This window comes from Notolepis coatsorum (assembly GCF_963971535.1).
Source record: "Notolepis coatsorum genome assembly, chromosome: 3".
NCBI lineage: Eukaryota > Metazoa > Chordata > Actinopteri > Aulopiformes > Paralepididae > Notolepis > Notolepis coatsorum.
In genome coordinates, this window is record NC_140167.1 from 857,002 (window position 1) to 872,982 (window position 15,981).

General features: G+C 47.7%; 1 protein-coding gene across 1 annotated transcript in view; it reads left to right on the plus strand.

Annotated features, from left to right (window-relative positions):
* Positions 1 to 15,981, plus strand: part of syne1b (spectrin repeat containing, nuclear envelope 1b) — a gene marked incomplete at its 5' end in the record, with an annotated part of 448,744 nt that overhangs the window by 176,901 nt on the left and 255,862 nt on the right. Inside the window, 5 exon segments of the mRNA XM_084310306.1 lie at positions 1,359 to 1,715; positions 4,687 to 4,823; positions 5,283 to 5,460; positions 6,567 to 6,749; positions 8,655 to 8,798. Of these exon segments, the coding sequence (XP_084166432.1) occupies positions 1,359 to 1,715; positions 4,687 to 4,823; positions 5,283 to 5,460; positions 6,567 to 6,749; positions 8,655 to 8,798 (999 nt within the window).

A 15,981-nucleotide genomic window follows, 5' to 3' on the forward strand; every position in this document is an offset into this window, starting at 1 on the left:
TACCGACGAACTATATATTCACACACGGAATAACAAGCTTCGCCGTGAACCTCATTAGACTCTTGAGTAATCAACGGTGAGAAACAATTCAAGCTTAATTTGACTATTTACTCTACAAGGTTCTATTGAGAAATGCAAGACTTGGCAACTCTTCATTGATTATATAGAGGCAATTACATTTATTTAACCTTTATTTTATTTATTGTCAAAAGTATGCATAATGTTGTGTTAATTCCACGACAAGAGATATGTAATGTTAATTACCTGAAATTATTCCGTTTTTTTGGGGGGGGGGGGGGGGGGGGGGAAACCCTGCATATATCGGTATCGGTTGATATCGGTATCGGAAATTAAGGACAATATCGGTATATCGGTCAAAAAGCCAATATCGAACATCCCTAGTTGATACTAATGTGAGATGTCAATAATCACTTTGTAGAGTAGCTTTGTACTATTACTAATGGTAATGTATTATACTTGTATTATGTGTGTGTGTGTGATGTTAGTATCTTCTATGTTTTTGTAATACTCAAAACTATTTCATACTGCACAAATAATTTGTAAAATGAGAAATGCAAATAAACGGACGTTATAAAAAAGAAAGCCTCGCCTGCCAGCGGTGTTGACGGCTGTGGGTCAAGTCAAGTCAAGAGTTTTATTTGTCACGGCACACAAGTATACAGTGAAATGCGGGGGGTCTTGCCCGCAACGATTGTGCATAATACAATAATAATAATATAATAAGAATCCAATAGAACGACATTGTGCAATAATACAAGTAATCAAAGTAGGGCATATCGGTATCTGTACATGAGTTATTTACAGAGCATGGTAGGACATGCTAGGTCCTGTGGTAGTGCAGTACACTGTTAGCTACGGATGAGGCACTGGGTCTTTATGTACACCGTTATACAATGCTATATTATACACTATTATACAATCTGTTCTGTTCCATGGTGACAGCTGTGGTTCTAGCCTGACTGTCCTGATTGTGGTTATGTGATTTATGATTATGTATATGTGTGCCTGCCATAAGTGTGCCTGCCTATACAGTGCTTATACATGTATAGCTTTGATTTGTCCCTGTACACTGTTTTTTTTATAGATGCACGAAGGCCTAGTGAGTGAATGTACAGAATATGTTTTAAACCGTTTTTATATTAGCCTTAATGTCCTTCTATTTTTCCTGTTTATTTTCTGGCTTAAACATCTGGCCCAGGGACTACAACCCTGCTAATGTTGGCATATTTACAGTTTTTAATTTGTATTCATTTATAAATGTATAACTGCTGATTGATTGATATGCACTGACCCTGATCAAATGAACGGAGTAAACTAAACTAAACTCCTCACCACAGGAGCTGCTGGACTCCAAGCAGCAAGGCCGCCAGAGGCTGAACCGGGTCCAGCGCTGCGGCGCCGCGGCCCGCGACCACACGGGCTCCGGGGGCTTCGAGGCGGTGGAGCGCGAGGAGGCGGCGCTGCTCTCCTCCTGGGAGCAGTGGGAGCGCGGGGCGCTGCAGACGCGCGGCGGCCTGGAGACGGCGCTCTCTCAGATGGCCAGCTCGGAGCTGGAGTTCAACAGCCTGGCGGCGCAGCTGGAGCAGGACGTCCAGGACTTCGGCGGGCGGCTCCACGACTGGCGCCTCCGGCTGGCTCAGGCCGAGGGGAAGTACTGCGGGGAGGAGGCCGTGGCGGGCTGGCAGATAGCCAAGGTGAGGCCTGGTCTGAAGGAATGAATGGAGTTTATCTTTCGATCTTGTTTACAGACAAATCAAACGCACTCGTGTGGACTTATGAAAGGAAAAGAAAAAAGAAAAAAATTATCACAAATGTACATATTCAAGGCAAGCTCACACACAAAATCCAAAATCAACGACAGAAAAAAAGGAATAGGCTGATGAAGCACATGCTCATTTTTGCCTATCCTTTACAAATTCTTAAAAATGAAATATATTTTAATATAAGAAAGAAAAACTAAAAATATGCTGCAATATATTATTTTTTATTCTTTTTTAAAGATCTTTTTTTAGCGTTTATCGCTTTTTACTACTGGGCAGTCCAGTAGAGAGGGAGAGAGGAGGAACGGGAGACAGAGTGGGGGGAAGACATTTGGCAAATAACGACGGGTCCGGGAATCGAACCCGGGTCGGCTGTGCCGCGACTCAGCGCGTTATGTGGTTCGCCACTGGGGCGCCCCATATATAATTTTTTTAAAGAAAAAACAAATGTTTGATGTTTTACTCAAAACTGTACTCCTGAATTATTTCATCCTTTAAGGCTTTTTTAAATCTCTCCTGAGAAGTACACAACTTCAACCCGTACTTCCGTATTTAACGTTTATCATCTTAGGAGCTCGGTCGGAGCGTTCTGTTATCGCAGAGCGTTCCGTTATCGATCGTGATTAACTACGTTACAAACACGTCAACAAATCAAAGAAAGACCGGTCGAGGAAGTCCGAATATATAGCCGTTTGTACGACACAACTCAGCACAGCCACCTTGTGGTTCACCGGTGTACTCCAACCCACGAGTGGGAGTATGTCGGTCTAGCTCCCACACGCGACAGTCGACGTTGAAGCATATCTCGGCCTTAACTCATTGGCTGCCACGCTGTTTCCAGGATAGGGCTATGCGCTGCCACGCATTAAACCAATGGAGTCCATCACCTTGTTTGCAGGGCTATAACTATATTCTATATTATAGCTATGGATGCAATACTATGGCCCATTTGACATGGAGTATCGAAGAAAAAAAAAAGATCCATCCATACATTCCCGTTTTATACCGTGGTGAATATAAAGCGGTTTAGGGTAATTCCTGGGAGGCTAGTAATAGCCAGCGACGTGTATTATATTAAATCCATTGGCATTTCGTCCCTACACACGCTACAATAAAAAATTCAAATGCATATGATCGGTATTATGTTCCATCATGAATGCATGAAAGGGCGGGGGGGGGGGGGTCGTTTCTGATTAATTGATTGTCAATAATGGCATTCGTTAGTACAACAACATACGCTGATCAGGGCGATGGCTATGAAAACAAGGCACAATCAAGCTTAAATTTACGTTAAATTGCTCTTACCTGTGGCCGGTGGGATTCCAAAAAGAATATTCCAATTATTTGATTGCCATCTGGTAGATCGTATGCCCACGACATAACCCACCACAGCATAATAAATCGGGGGTCCTGAAAACGATTCAATGCGATCGGGTGAAGCCATGTTCAGGTTACTAGAAAAGTCCGCCCGGACCAATATAATCGACGCACAGCCCAATACACCGAGTTTCAAAGGATGTGCAATACCGGCCACATCCTACCAGGCGGCGGTATTGGACTTTTGCGATCTCAGGCTCATTCCCTATGATAACACCAGGCTCCCTGGATGGATAATGAATGGAAATATCGAATAAAAGAAATAACGATCAAATAACGAGTATACTCGTTGTTGGCGTTCAACGATTGGTGGTCAATAACAAGTTTAATCGTTGTTGGTAGAGAAAGAGCTAAGCCTCAGCTAAGCCATAAGGCGACATACAATATTCATCAGGGCGATTTTGCCTTCCCTACGCTGAGTCCCGATGCCAAGAGACGGCATCGATCCAAAAATAACACGCTAAATGATGAATGAGCCGTGCGAAACGTCCGCAGGGTTGTGATATATATGTGACACATCCTCTTGGTTATTCATGACTAGACGGTATTCTTATCTCTCTGCGTCTCGTTCTCCGTCCAGGACGCCCTCGAGGGACTTCTCAAAGTGGAGCCCTAACCCTAACCCTTGTTCTCCATCCAGGACACCCTGGAGGGCCTTCTCAAAGTGGAACCCTAACCCTAACCCTTGTTCTCCGTCCAGGACACCCTGGAGGGACTTCTCAAAGTGGAGCCCTAACCCTAACCCTTGTTCTCCGTCCAGGACACCCTCGAGGGCCTTCTCCAAGTGGAGCCCTAACCCTAACCCTTGTTTTCCATCCAGGACACCCTCGAGGGACTTCTCAAAGTGGAGCCCTAACCCTTGTTCTCCGTCCAGGACACCCTCGAGGGACTTCTCAAAGTGGAGCCCTAACCCTAACCCTTGTTCTCCGTCCAGGACACCCTCGAGGGCCTTCTCAAAGTGGAGCCCTAACCCTAACCCTTGTTCTCCATCCAGGACACCCTCGAGGGCCTTCTCAAAGTGGAGCCCTAACCCTAACCCTTGTTCTCCGTCCAGGACACCCTCGAGGGACTTCTCAAAGTGGAGCCCTAACCCTAACCCTTGTTCTCCGTCCAGGACACCCTCGAGGGCCTTCTCAAAGTGGAGCCCTAACCCTAACCCTTGTTCTCCGTCCAGGACACCCTCGAGGGACTTCTCAAAGTGGAACCCTAACCCTAACCCTTGTTCTCCGTCCAGGACACCCTCGAGGGACTTCTCAAAGTGGAACCCTAACCCTAACCCTTGTTCTCCGTCCAGGACACCCTCGAGGGCCTTCTCAAAGTGGAACCCTAACCCTAACCCTTGTTCTCCGTCCAGGACACCCTCGAGGGACTTCTCAAAGTGGAGCCCTAACCCTAACCCTTGTTCTCCATCCAGGACACCCTCGAGGGACTTCTCAAAGTGGAGCCCTAACCCTTGTTCTCCGTCCAGGACACCCTCGAGGGACTTCTCAAAGTGGAGCCCTAACCCTAACCCTTGTTCTCCATCCAGGACACCCTCGAGGGCCTTCTCAAAGTGGAACCCTTGTCCGACAGTCTGAAGACCCAGCTGAACGACCTGTGCCGCTTCTCCCGGGAGCTGGGCACGCAGTCGGAGAGGGTGTCCTCCCTCATCAAGGAATACAACAGGTAGGAGCCGTTCCCTGTAGGGATGTCCCATATTATCGGCCAATATTGGCATAAAAATGTAATATCGGAAATTATCGGTATCTGTTTGAAAAAATTGTATTTAATTTTTTATTTTGTTTACAATTTATTTAACCTTTATTTACCCAGGCAAGCAAGTAAGAACAAATTCTTATTTTATTTATTGTGAAAAGTATGCATAATGTTGTGTTAATTCCACGACAAGAGATATGTAATGTTAATGGGGGGAACCCCGCATATATCGGTATCGGTTTATATCTGTATCGGAAATTAAGAGTTGGACAATATCAGTATATCGGCTATCGGTAAAAAAGCCTGCATCCCGGGTTCCTGTAGTTCTCGCCACGTTCCTCAAACGGTGCGTTAGGGAACGTCACTATTTTAGGATTGTAGAACTGAAAGAAGTTCCCCCCCCCCCCCCTTCTTCTTTCTCCGTCCTAGTTTGAGCCTCCTGGCCTCCCGCGAGTGCCAGAGCAAAGAGAAGCTGCTGGAACAAGGGTTCCGCTCGGCCTTCAGGGAGTTCCAGCAGTGGCTCGTCAACGCCAAGATCAACACGGCCAAGTGCTTCGACGTGCCTCAGAACGTCAGCGAGGCCTCGTGCAGTCTGCAGAAGATCCAGGTACCTTCTGGTCATCTATCTGATCTCATGCAGTCTACAGAGGTATCTTCTGGTCATCTATCTGGCCTCATGCAGTCTACAGAGGTATCTTCTGGTCATCTATCTGGTCTCATGCAGTCTACAGAGGTACCTTCTGGTCATCTATCTGGTCTCATACAGTCTACAGAGGTATCTTCTGGTCATCTATCTGGCCTCATGCAGTCTGTAGAGGTATCTTCTGGTCATCTATCTGGCCTCATGCAGTCTGTAGAGGTATCTTCTGGTCATCTATCTGGCCGTCTGCAGTCTACAGAGGTATCTTCTGGTCATCTATCTGGCCTCATGCAGTCTGTAGAGGTATCTTCTGGTCATCTATCTGGCCTCATGCAGTCTGTAGAGGTATCTTCTGGTCATCTATCTGGCCTCATGCAGTCTGTAGAGGTATCTTCTGGTCATCTATCTGGTCTCATGCAGTCTACAGAGGTATCTTCTGGTCATCTATCTGGCCTCATGTAGTCTGTAGAGGTATCTTCTGGTCATCTATCTGGCCTCATGCAGTCTGTAGAGGTATCTTCTGGTCATCTATCTGGCCTCATGCAGTCTGTAGAGGTATCTTCTGGTCATCTATCTGGTCTCATGCAGTCTACAGAGGTATCTTCTGGTCATCTATCTGGCCTCATGCAGTCTGTAGAGGTATCTTCTGGTCATCTATCTGGCCTCATGCAGTCTACAGAGGTATCTTCTGGTCATCTATCTGGCCTCATGCAGTCTACAGAGGTATCTTCTGGTCATCTATCTGGTCTCATGCAGTCTGTAGAAGACTTGCATATCATACCTGTATGTCACTAGACTGGTTTTGTATTTAGAGACGATAAAAACTGTGTAGTAGTTCCAAAGGTTATGGGTTATAGTTAGGGGTGTACGGGTTTTCGGTACAGTGGGGGAAAGTTTGGCTTTCCATGTTCCACTCAGGGGTGATGTAGTGTGCAGTAACTGATTGTACTTGTAGGGCTGTCAATGAATATTCTATATTGAAATGAATAATCGACTTATATAATAATAATAATAATTATATTAGATTGTGAAAAAAATCTCACCATCTCACCGGTCTCTCCCCCCCTCCTCAGGAGTTCGTGACCAGCCAGGAGCAGGGGCAGTGCAAGGTGAACGCGGTGGTGGCGAGCGGGGAGCTGGTCATCAGCATCGCCGCTAAGGACCGAGTGGACGCCGTGCGGAACAAAGTGAACAGCGCCAGAGACGACTGGAGGAGCCTGATGTCCAACCTGCACAACAGAGAGACGGGCCTACAGGTAGAGAGCGCCCCCTAGTGGCTACAGGTAGAGAGCGTCCCCTAGTGGCTACAGGTAGAGAGCGTCCCCTAGTGGCTACAGGTAGAGAGCGTCCCCTAGTGGCTACAGGTAGAGAGCGTCCCCTAGTGGCTACAGGTAGAGAGCGTCCCCTAGTGGCTACAGGTAGAGAGCGTCCCCTAGTGGCTACAGGTAGAGAGCATCCCCTAGTGGCTACAGGTAGAGAGACGGGCTTACAGGTAGAGAGCGTCCCCTAGTGGCTACAGTTAGAGAGCGTCCCCTAGTGGCTACAGGTAGAGAGCATCCCCTAGTGGCTACAGGTAGAGAGACGGGCTTACAGGTAGAGAGCGTCTCCCCTAGTGGCTACAGGTAGAGAGACAGGCTTACAGGTAGAGAGCGTCCCCTAGTGGCTACAGGTAGAGAGACGGGCTTACAGGTAGAGAGCGTCTCCTCATGTAGTGGAAATCACTCGTATTCTGTTCTGAAGCACCAGTTAAAGGTTCACTATGATTATTATTATGTTGTCTATTTTATGCTAATTTTATGTCTGCGCTTTATGCATTGCTTTTATTAAGTCAATTATCTGCTCATTTTATGTAAATTCTCTGCTCATTTTATTACCAGTCTATATTTATGCTTATTTTATGCCTATGTCTATTTTATTGTCCATGTCCATTATGTCTAACAGTTACATTACTTTGTATGGAAGGTGCTATTAAGTTTATTATTATTATTATTATTATTATTATTATTATTATTATTATTATTATTATTATTATTATTATTATTATTATTATTATTATTATTATTATTATTATTATTATTATTATTATTATTATGTATTTATTTATTATAATTTGTATTATTATTATGCAGCTTTGGGGGAGGGGGATTTGTTAACATTTGTATAAGCTACAATTAGTGTACAAAACATTTACTATACATGTAATCCTTAGAATGATTGTATTTTACGTCATCACTGTATATCAAAACTAAATCACTTGAGGCGCCGTGAACCAAACGTTGCCGTTCCTGAATGTTTGTAAACAACCGCAGATCTCTAGCTTCAAACAGTGTTTCAGGACAATCTGTTTGTTTATATGCAGTTATGAAAATTATTATACCATCTTAATTTCTTTTTGTATACCGTGACATTTTTGAGTTTCAAATGTCTCTCCCAAAGCTGCATAATGCACCTTTAACCCTTTCACTGCCACACTACCACATGGTTAACCCTTTCACTGCGACAATACAGACGGTTAACCCTTTCACTGCCACCCGACAAATGGTTAACCCTTTCACTGTGACAATACAGAAGGTTAACCCTTGCACTACCACACTACAGAAGGTTAACCCTTTACTACCACACTACAGAAGGTTAACCCTTTACTACCACACTACAGAAGGTCAACCCTTTACTATCACACTACAGACTGTTAACCGTAATAATAATAATAATAATAATGGATTGGATTTATATAGCGCTCTTCGTGACACCCCAGAGCGCTTACAGATCCATTATTCGTTCATACACAGTCATACCGGTGGTGGTAAGCTGCAATTGCAGCCAGAGCTGCCCTGAGGCAGACTCACGGAAGCGTGGCGATAATCAGCGCCTACGGCCCCTCCGACCACCACCAACATTCATTCACATGCATACACATTCATACGAGGCAAGTAGGTTAAGTGTCTTGCCCAAGGACACAACGGCAATGGGATGGACATGGGCTTGAGCGGGATTCGGACCACCAACCCTTCGATCATTGGACGACCCGCTCTACCCCTGAGCCAAAGCCACACCGTCTGTTGTGTATAGTAAAGGGTTAACCTTCCGTAGTGTGGTAGTGAAAGGGTTAAGGGTCAGTCGCAGCCGGGCCTCATGGCACTAACATCACGTGTGCGTTCCAGAACCTCCTCTCCCAGATGCGGGACTTCGAGGCGAGCGCTGAGCCGCTGCAGGACTGGCTGAGCGTGACGGAGCTGGCGGTGCAGGAGAGCAGCACGCGGCTCCACGACCTCACGGCCAAGAGGCAGGAGCTGCACAAGCTGCAGGTACTGCTGCTGACCACCAGGGGGCGCGTCGGCTCCCCCTCGGCTCGTCCCACCAACATCAGTCATGTTCACTGCAAACCCCCCTCAGCTCAGGACGTCCCACTCCATGTAGATCATGTTCACTGCAAACCCCCCTCAGCTGCGGACGTCCCACTCCATGTAGATCATGTTCACTGTAAACACCCCTCAGCTCAGGACGTCCCACTCCATGTAGATCATGTTCACTGTAAACACCCCTCAGCTCAGGACGTCCCACTCCATGTAGATCATGTTCACTGCAGACCCCCCTCAGTGCTATAGTGTCAACCCTGCCGCTAGTGTCATTTATCAGCCCGATCTTAAAATACATACATAAAGTACTTATCAACCACAGGAAAAAAGGTACATAATGTATGTTATGTTATATAACGTATACATTTACATTTTACATTTAGTCATTTAGCTGAACGCTTTTATCCAAAGCGACTTACAAGTTCTGTACAACAAGCCATCAGGAAGGAAGGGTACAACTCTATCAGCTGAGTAACAATGTTCATCAGAGTGTTGAGTGCTACAGTGTAGGTTAGTTTATTAGGACAAGTGCATGACAGTAAGGTTAGTTAGGGTTAGATTCTTTATTATTATTAGACCAAGCCCCCTTGTTAGTTTGAATACCGGTCGCTGTTTTGCACTGTTTCTTTGTTTACTTTGGCCGATACAGAACATAAATACATTACGTATTGGCTATAATAAAACATACATTATGTCCCTTTTTTCCTGTGGTCGGGATTAGTACTTAATTTATGTTTTCTGACGAGACCGTGTTGCATTTATACAAGATCTCCATTCCACTTGTCCCGTCGTCACTCATGCTGCTGTGTGTTGAAGAGCTTCTCCTAACAGCTGAACGCGAACTAATGCATCTTCTCCATCCTTTTCTGCTCATCTTTGCTGCTTTTACTCATTTTTACATAATCCATAGGTCGAGAGTCTTTTTACAATGTATCCAATGCTTAACAATCTTTTTCTAATATCTCCGGAGGCCTTGATTGCATACCGTGACCGTCATGCATTTAAGTCTGTAATATCTGCTGAATTTCTCCTCCTATCTTTCCTGCCATGTTGCCATGTTTAAATGACCGTACCAGTGTTGTGACATGTCTCGTAGAGCGTTCTTACACACGGTTTCAACATGAATGGCAGTGAATGACGTTTAAAAATGTAGGCTGAGATCGGCTAAAGTATACACCATACACTTATATATATATATATACGCCACTCACGCTTTGCCTACATTTGGGTTAACCCTTTCACTACCACACTACATACAGTTAACCCTTTCACTACCACACTACATACAGTTAACCCTTTCACTGCCACACAACAGATGATTAACTCTTTCACTACCACACTACAGACGGTTAACCCTTTCACTACCACACTACATACAGTTAACCCTTTCACTACCACACTACATACAGTTAACCCTTTCACTGCCACACAACAGATGATTAACCCTTTCACTACCACACTACATACGGTTAACCCTTTCACTACCACACTACATAATGGTTAACCATTTCACTACCACACTGCATACAGTTAACCCTTTCACTGCCACACGACAAATGATTAACCCTTTCACTACCACACTACCGAAGGTTAACCCTTTCACTACCACACTACATAATGGTTAACCATTTTACTACCACACTACATACAGTTAACCCTTTCACTGCCACACGACAATGGGGTTAACCCTTTCACTACCACACTACATACAGTTAACCCTTTCACTGCCACACGACAATGGGTTAAGCCTTTCACTACCACACTACAGACTGTTAACGTTAGGTTATGACTATAACCAAGTTCTGTTAGTTAGGGGCGATGCTTGGCATCGCTACTGCACTATCTCGCGTACGTGCACGCGTACTGAATAAACCACAAATGTACCTCTAATACCAGTATTAGTCTGACCACACCCCTCATCAGCTTACCTTCATAAGCAGGTGTGTGGTCACCTGCTCTCCTCCTTCCCAAGCTTTCACCACAAGGTGAGGACAAGGGCTGCAGCGGCCGTCCGATGCCAAGCATCGCCCCTAACTAACAGAACTTGGTTATAGTCATAACCTAACGTTCTGTATCGTTAGTGGCTTAGCTTGGCATCGCTACTGCACAAGGGAGGCCAAGCGGAGCCACTTGGCTGACAAATACACCCCGCTGACAGCCCCCCAAAACCATCAGAACAGGGAGGGCCGAGCCCCCCCGACCCCCCCTAATGGAGGGTAGCCCCCCTATTAGGGACGTCACGGGAGGGCGACGGACCCGACCGTGCGAAGAGGCACTCAAGCAACTCAACGCACAGGGTGAGCAGACCGTGGCTTGACCCCACGACTACACACACGCACAACCCGCATGCCACCCGGGAACGAACGGAGGAACAACCTCGTTACTGCCCCCAGAATCACGGGGTCAAGGGCAAACCCAACCCCGTGGCAAGGCCGTAGCAGCGGAGCACGAAGGAAGACCCAGACCCACCAAAAGGACTGGACTCCCTAGAATGGGGGCCCGGAGAAGTCCATGATGCCAGCATCAAGACCCCACCAGGTGGGCACGTAGTGCCCCGCCCCCCACATCGCCAGCGTATTCGGACAAAGGCCCCTCAGTTACTGCACCTGGTATTCCCAGGCGGAACCAACCAGGCCAGAACCTGCCCAGCTTCCGAGATCGGACGAGATCGGGCGTGTTCAGGTCGGTATGGCCGTAAGCCGAGCGGGCCCCGTCCCCCCAATAGTACACCGCCTGGCACACTGACCCTGCAGAATAGGCAGTCAGCATGGCCGTAAGCACACAAAAAAGGTTAACCAACGGAAGCAGGCAGCGCACCGGGGAAAAACCAGGCAACAGGCTGTTAACCCTAGCCTGGAGACTGCGGACGAGACAGGCGCCAGAGGGGACAGCTGAACACAGCCGCCCCGGCGGAAGGAGCGTAAGCTGGCGGTGTTGCATGACCAAGCCTCCATTTAACAACCCCCACCCAGAGGGGTCGAGGCAGAGAAGGCTGACACGATTGGCAGACGTCATGAACGTGCAGGGGCACCCTCAACCGGTGAACCCGGGAGTTGACACTGCTCCAACACACCAGGGAATCAACCACCTCGGAGTTACCCAATGCGGTGGTTGTTCCTATAACCCCTCAAGAAAAAACTCCAAAACACACCTGCGGGTATACACCGGCTATACCGCAGTACAAGTGTTTCAGTTTCCAAAAAGGGTTAACCCAGGCCTACGGGTCGCAAACATCACTTCGGACCGGGCCTGGCGGTACGGGAAGCACAGGGTCACCAGAGGAGGTCAAAAAACCACCCCCACAGGCCCCTCTTCGCCATGCGTGAGAGAGGAGCGAAAAATAATGGAGAACCAGCCCCTAAGCACACCGTACCCGGTATTCCCCGGCGGTCTCCCAACCAAGTACTAACCAGGACCAACCTGTGTAGCGGCCGAGATCCGACGAGATCGAGCGTGTACAGAATGGCATGGCTGTAAGCCATGACGACAGTGCTGAGCAAAAACATACCCAACCAGGGTCTCCATAGCGCTTAACCCTGTGACACCCAGACCGACCTGGCATTTTTCCCCCTGAAAAAAGCCCAAGTCCCTCAGGGTACCAGAACAGCAGATCTGCATCCCCGGCGGACAACGGGTTCAACTGATCTGGACCAGCGTGACCAGAACCAGTCCCGTGCCCTAACCACGCCGACATGCCTACTCCAGGAGAAGGGCAGATATGCGTGTTGATCTTAACATGAAAAGAAGGCGCCACCCAGACGTTCGGACGAACCGCGCCTGGTGGCCCACCCCAAGGGCGTGAGACCCCACTACATATGTTCAGATCCATCCCGTCATCATCCCCCAGACATGAACGAGAATCCGTCGACAACCCACCCAGGTCATGGGATGTGGTCGCCGGAAGAGGAAAAACCCCCATCTCAGTTGCTTTATAAAAACGCTGTTTCAACCACAAGCAACCAAGGCGTGCCAGTCAATCGCCTGTTTACAGCGAGCTAGCACTATACGTGCGTCGGGACACACCCCCATCAATGAACAGGCTATTTAGACCTGTCATTGAATCCCCAAGGCGCCCAGGGGAACGACAAGAGGGGTGTGACACTCCCTAACTCCAACACTTCTGGAATAGAAAGAAGGAAGCATCAACAGTATGTATCCCAGTCTACACAGCCGGGGTAAAAAATGTTCACATTTTTACATCCCACCACCCTCCCATAGGAAAGAGACGGGGACCCCCAGAGAGACTTCCCACGCGAGCTGTACAGATTGAAAAGAATATATTGCACCTTGAGCCATGTAAAAAACTGGTTTTAGGGCCTCCGGGGAAGAGGCACCGAACCCATACACACTCAATAAACGAATTGAATCGAATATACATACAATAGAAAAGGACCCTTCTAGAGGGTCCACACATACAATAGAAAAGGACCCTTCTAGAGGGTCCACTCACTTTGACAATCTGAGGAGGAAGGCTCTGTACTCTGATGGAGGCTTCCTCACATGGAAGAAGGAGTCCGAACTCACAGAAGGCCTGAGTAGGCGCTTGGTGAGGAGGAGCCCTGACCACCCCCCCTGAAAACAGATCCATCACATGGACCTGAACAGCACACGGAAGTCCTACCAACAGAGACGCGCACGGTGACGTACTCTATGGCGGGGGAATTCCTGCGGTGCACACGCCCAATATACCAGGCCGTGGGACCAGGAACTCCCTCCCCCCCCCCCCCCCCCCCCCCCCGTAACGTGCCGAACCGCCACGTGACGGGAACCTTGAAGGACAGGGGGTGTACCCCTGACCGACAGAACAATGGGGAGAGGAAAGGTTACCAGTTCACCCCTTTACGACCCCACACCCATGATACGACGTAATGACAAAAAGAGAATATGACACAGTCATAGTCAGCTCTATGAAGCGTTTCACAGCTCCACACAGCGCATGAGCTAACCTGCTATCTGATTTTTACTAAGGAAAAACACAGAATAGAGAAGGCCCTAAGAACCCCGGTCCAACATACACATGTGCTTCTGTGGCCAGTACAACCCAGTTGTAGGTCACATGACACACACAACCCATCATCACCTACAAAAAATGGCAAAAACACTCAACAGAGGAACGCCGTTTTTTTTCACAATGAGAGAATACATCATTCTTGATTAGTATCGACCACAGGCCTTGCTAAGCACACATGACAGCAACCAAACCAATTTCCCTTTAGGAAATAAGTTTCTCCAGCAGATTTAGCACAACCTCAGCAATCAAGCTAAGAGTCACATCGTATCCCTACCACACAAAAGACACAATTAATGCACAACATGTCTGATAGGAGGTGATAAAGTCCCCAGGGAACCGGGGGGGAAAAACACAATCCTCCTATTTTACCCTCAATACGGCCAGTTAAAACAGGAAAACCTGTTAATGTGTGAACTCACTGTTCATTGTCATTACAGTCTGAGAAAGAACATTCTTTTACTCACTTGTCACCAAGCATAGCTTCATAGGTCAGTTGCCTTAGTAGTGAGTACACGGTACACATAAACACCATGATGTTTCTCACACAACAACCAGATCAATACATCACGATCTGCACGGAGAAGCTAACTGCCAGTGACAAAAACAGCTCACACACAACCCGCAACGTATCCCAAATGTATTGCAACAACACACGTTTTGGGAAAAAACACCGTTATTCACAATACATTTAGCAAGTAAAACCAGAAGACGTGTTATGAGGTCTGGCCAACCCCGTACCTACCCGGAACGCAGATCAGCGAAGTGCAGTCCCAAATACCGTAGAACACAGCCGTCCTGTGTTGTTCGACCCGGGCAGCGTCGCCGCTCCACCAGTCGCTACAGTCCTCTTTGTTGACGCAATCCCCGTCTAGGCTCAGGCAGGGTCGACGAACATCCCCTGTCAAGGATGACGTCGTGGTCAAGAGTGTAAAACATGTTAAAATCAAAGCACGTTCAACAGAATAGCATCAAGCTAACGGCTGCTCCAACCGTTCGGGTGCTATTGCTTCCGCTCGCGAGACGCCGATCTAACGACGCACGCGATCAGAAGCGAGCTCCCGGCGGCGCGCGAGAAGCCAAGCTACCCCGCGCCAGGCCACTGACCGGCTAACCGTAAGCCATGAACATGTAAACAATGACATAACACTCACCCAGACAGGCCGCCGTTCTGAACCCCTCCTCACTTTTTAAGAGAAAAGAGAAAACAAGACGTCAACACCGCTTCACAACGGTGACATTACCACGTCCGGCGGAATCAGCACAGTACCAACTGGCCTGTATAGCTGACTTTGAACATGAATCTGCCGCTATCGCACATTACATGCACATATCCCCTCGTGAAGGAATACTCTCATTTGGATATGAAAGATGGGGTCTTAACACGGTGACAGAGAGAATCCACTCGTCCAGAACACACAGGGATCACCAGTGTCAATGGTCGCGGCCCACTAGTTAAAACTATAATGGTCGCCAGACCAAGGCCTTCTGTCGCCTAGGCGGCTAAACAAAGGACCCTAGCCTGGGGCCGGTTTCCATAAACTTTGTCAAGTAGCCCCCATAGCACTAACAGACAAGTGGAGCCCGCCAGCAAACACTACTCACCCAACCTGGAACGCACCGCTCCTCACAACAGCGGCATGTCCGACAGTTCAGCTGTGGCCTGACAGGTTTCACCCCAACAAACACAGCAAGGAACTGCAGTTGAGAAGCATGCAGCGGCGTGCTCCCAATACGAAAACCGGTGGAGGGTTTTTAGAATGATCATCATCTTCTAGACACTCCAGTACGAAGACAATATCGCCGTATTTTCTCGAAAATAGTGAGAGAGAAAATAAAGATATGATGTCAACGTATCCTTGTTTCCCAAGCTGTTCCTAATCCAATTTCTTCCATCATGGTGTCAAGTGTGGGGATCTACCGAGGCACCTCTTCCTTGTGGTGAAAGCGAGAAGGAGGAGAGCAGGTGACCACACACCTGCTTATGAAGGTAAGCTGATGAGGGGTGTGGTCAGACTAATACTGGTATTAGAGGTACATTTGTGGTTTATTCAGTACGCGTGCACGTACGCGAGATAGTGCAGTAGCGATGCCAAGCTAAGCCACTAACGATACAGAACCTTC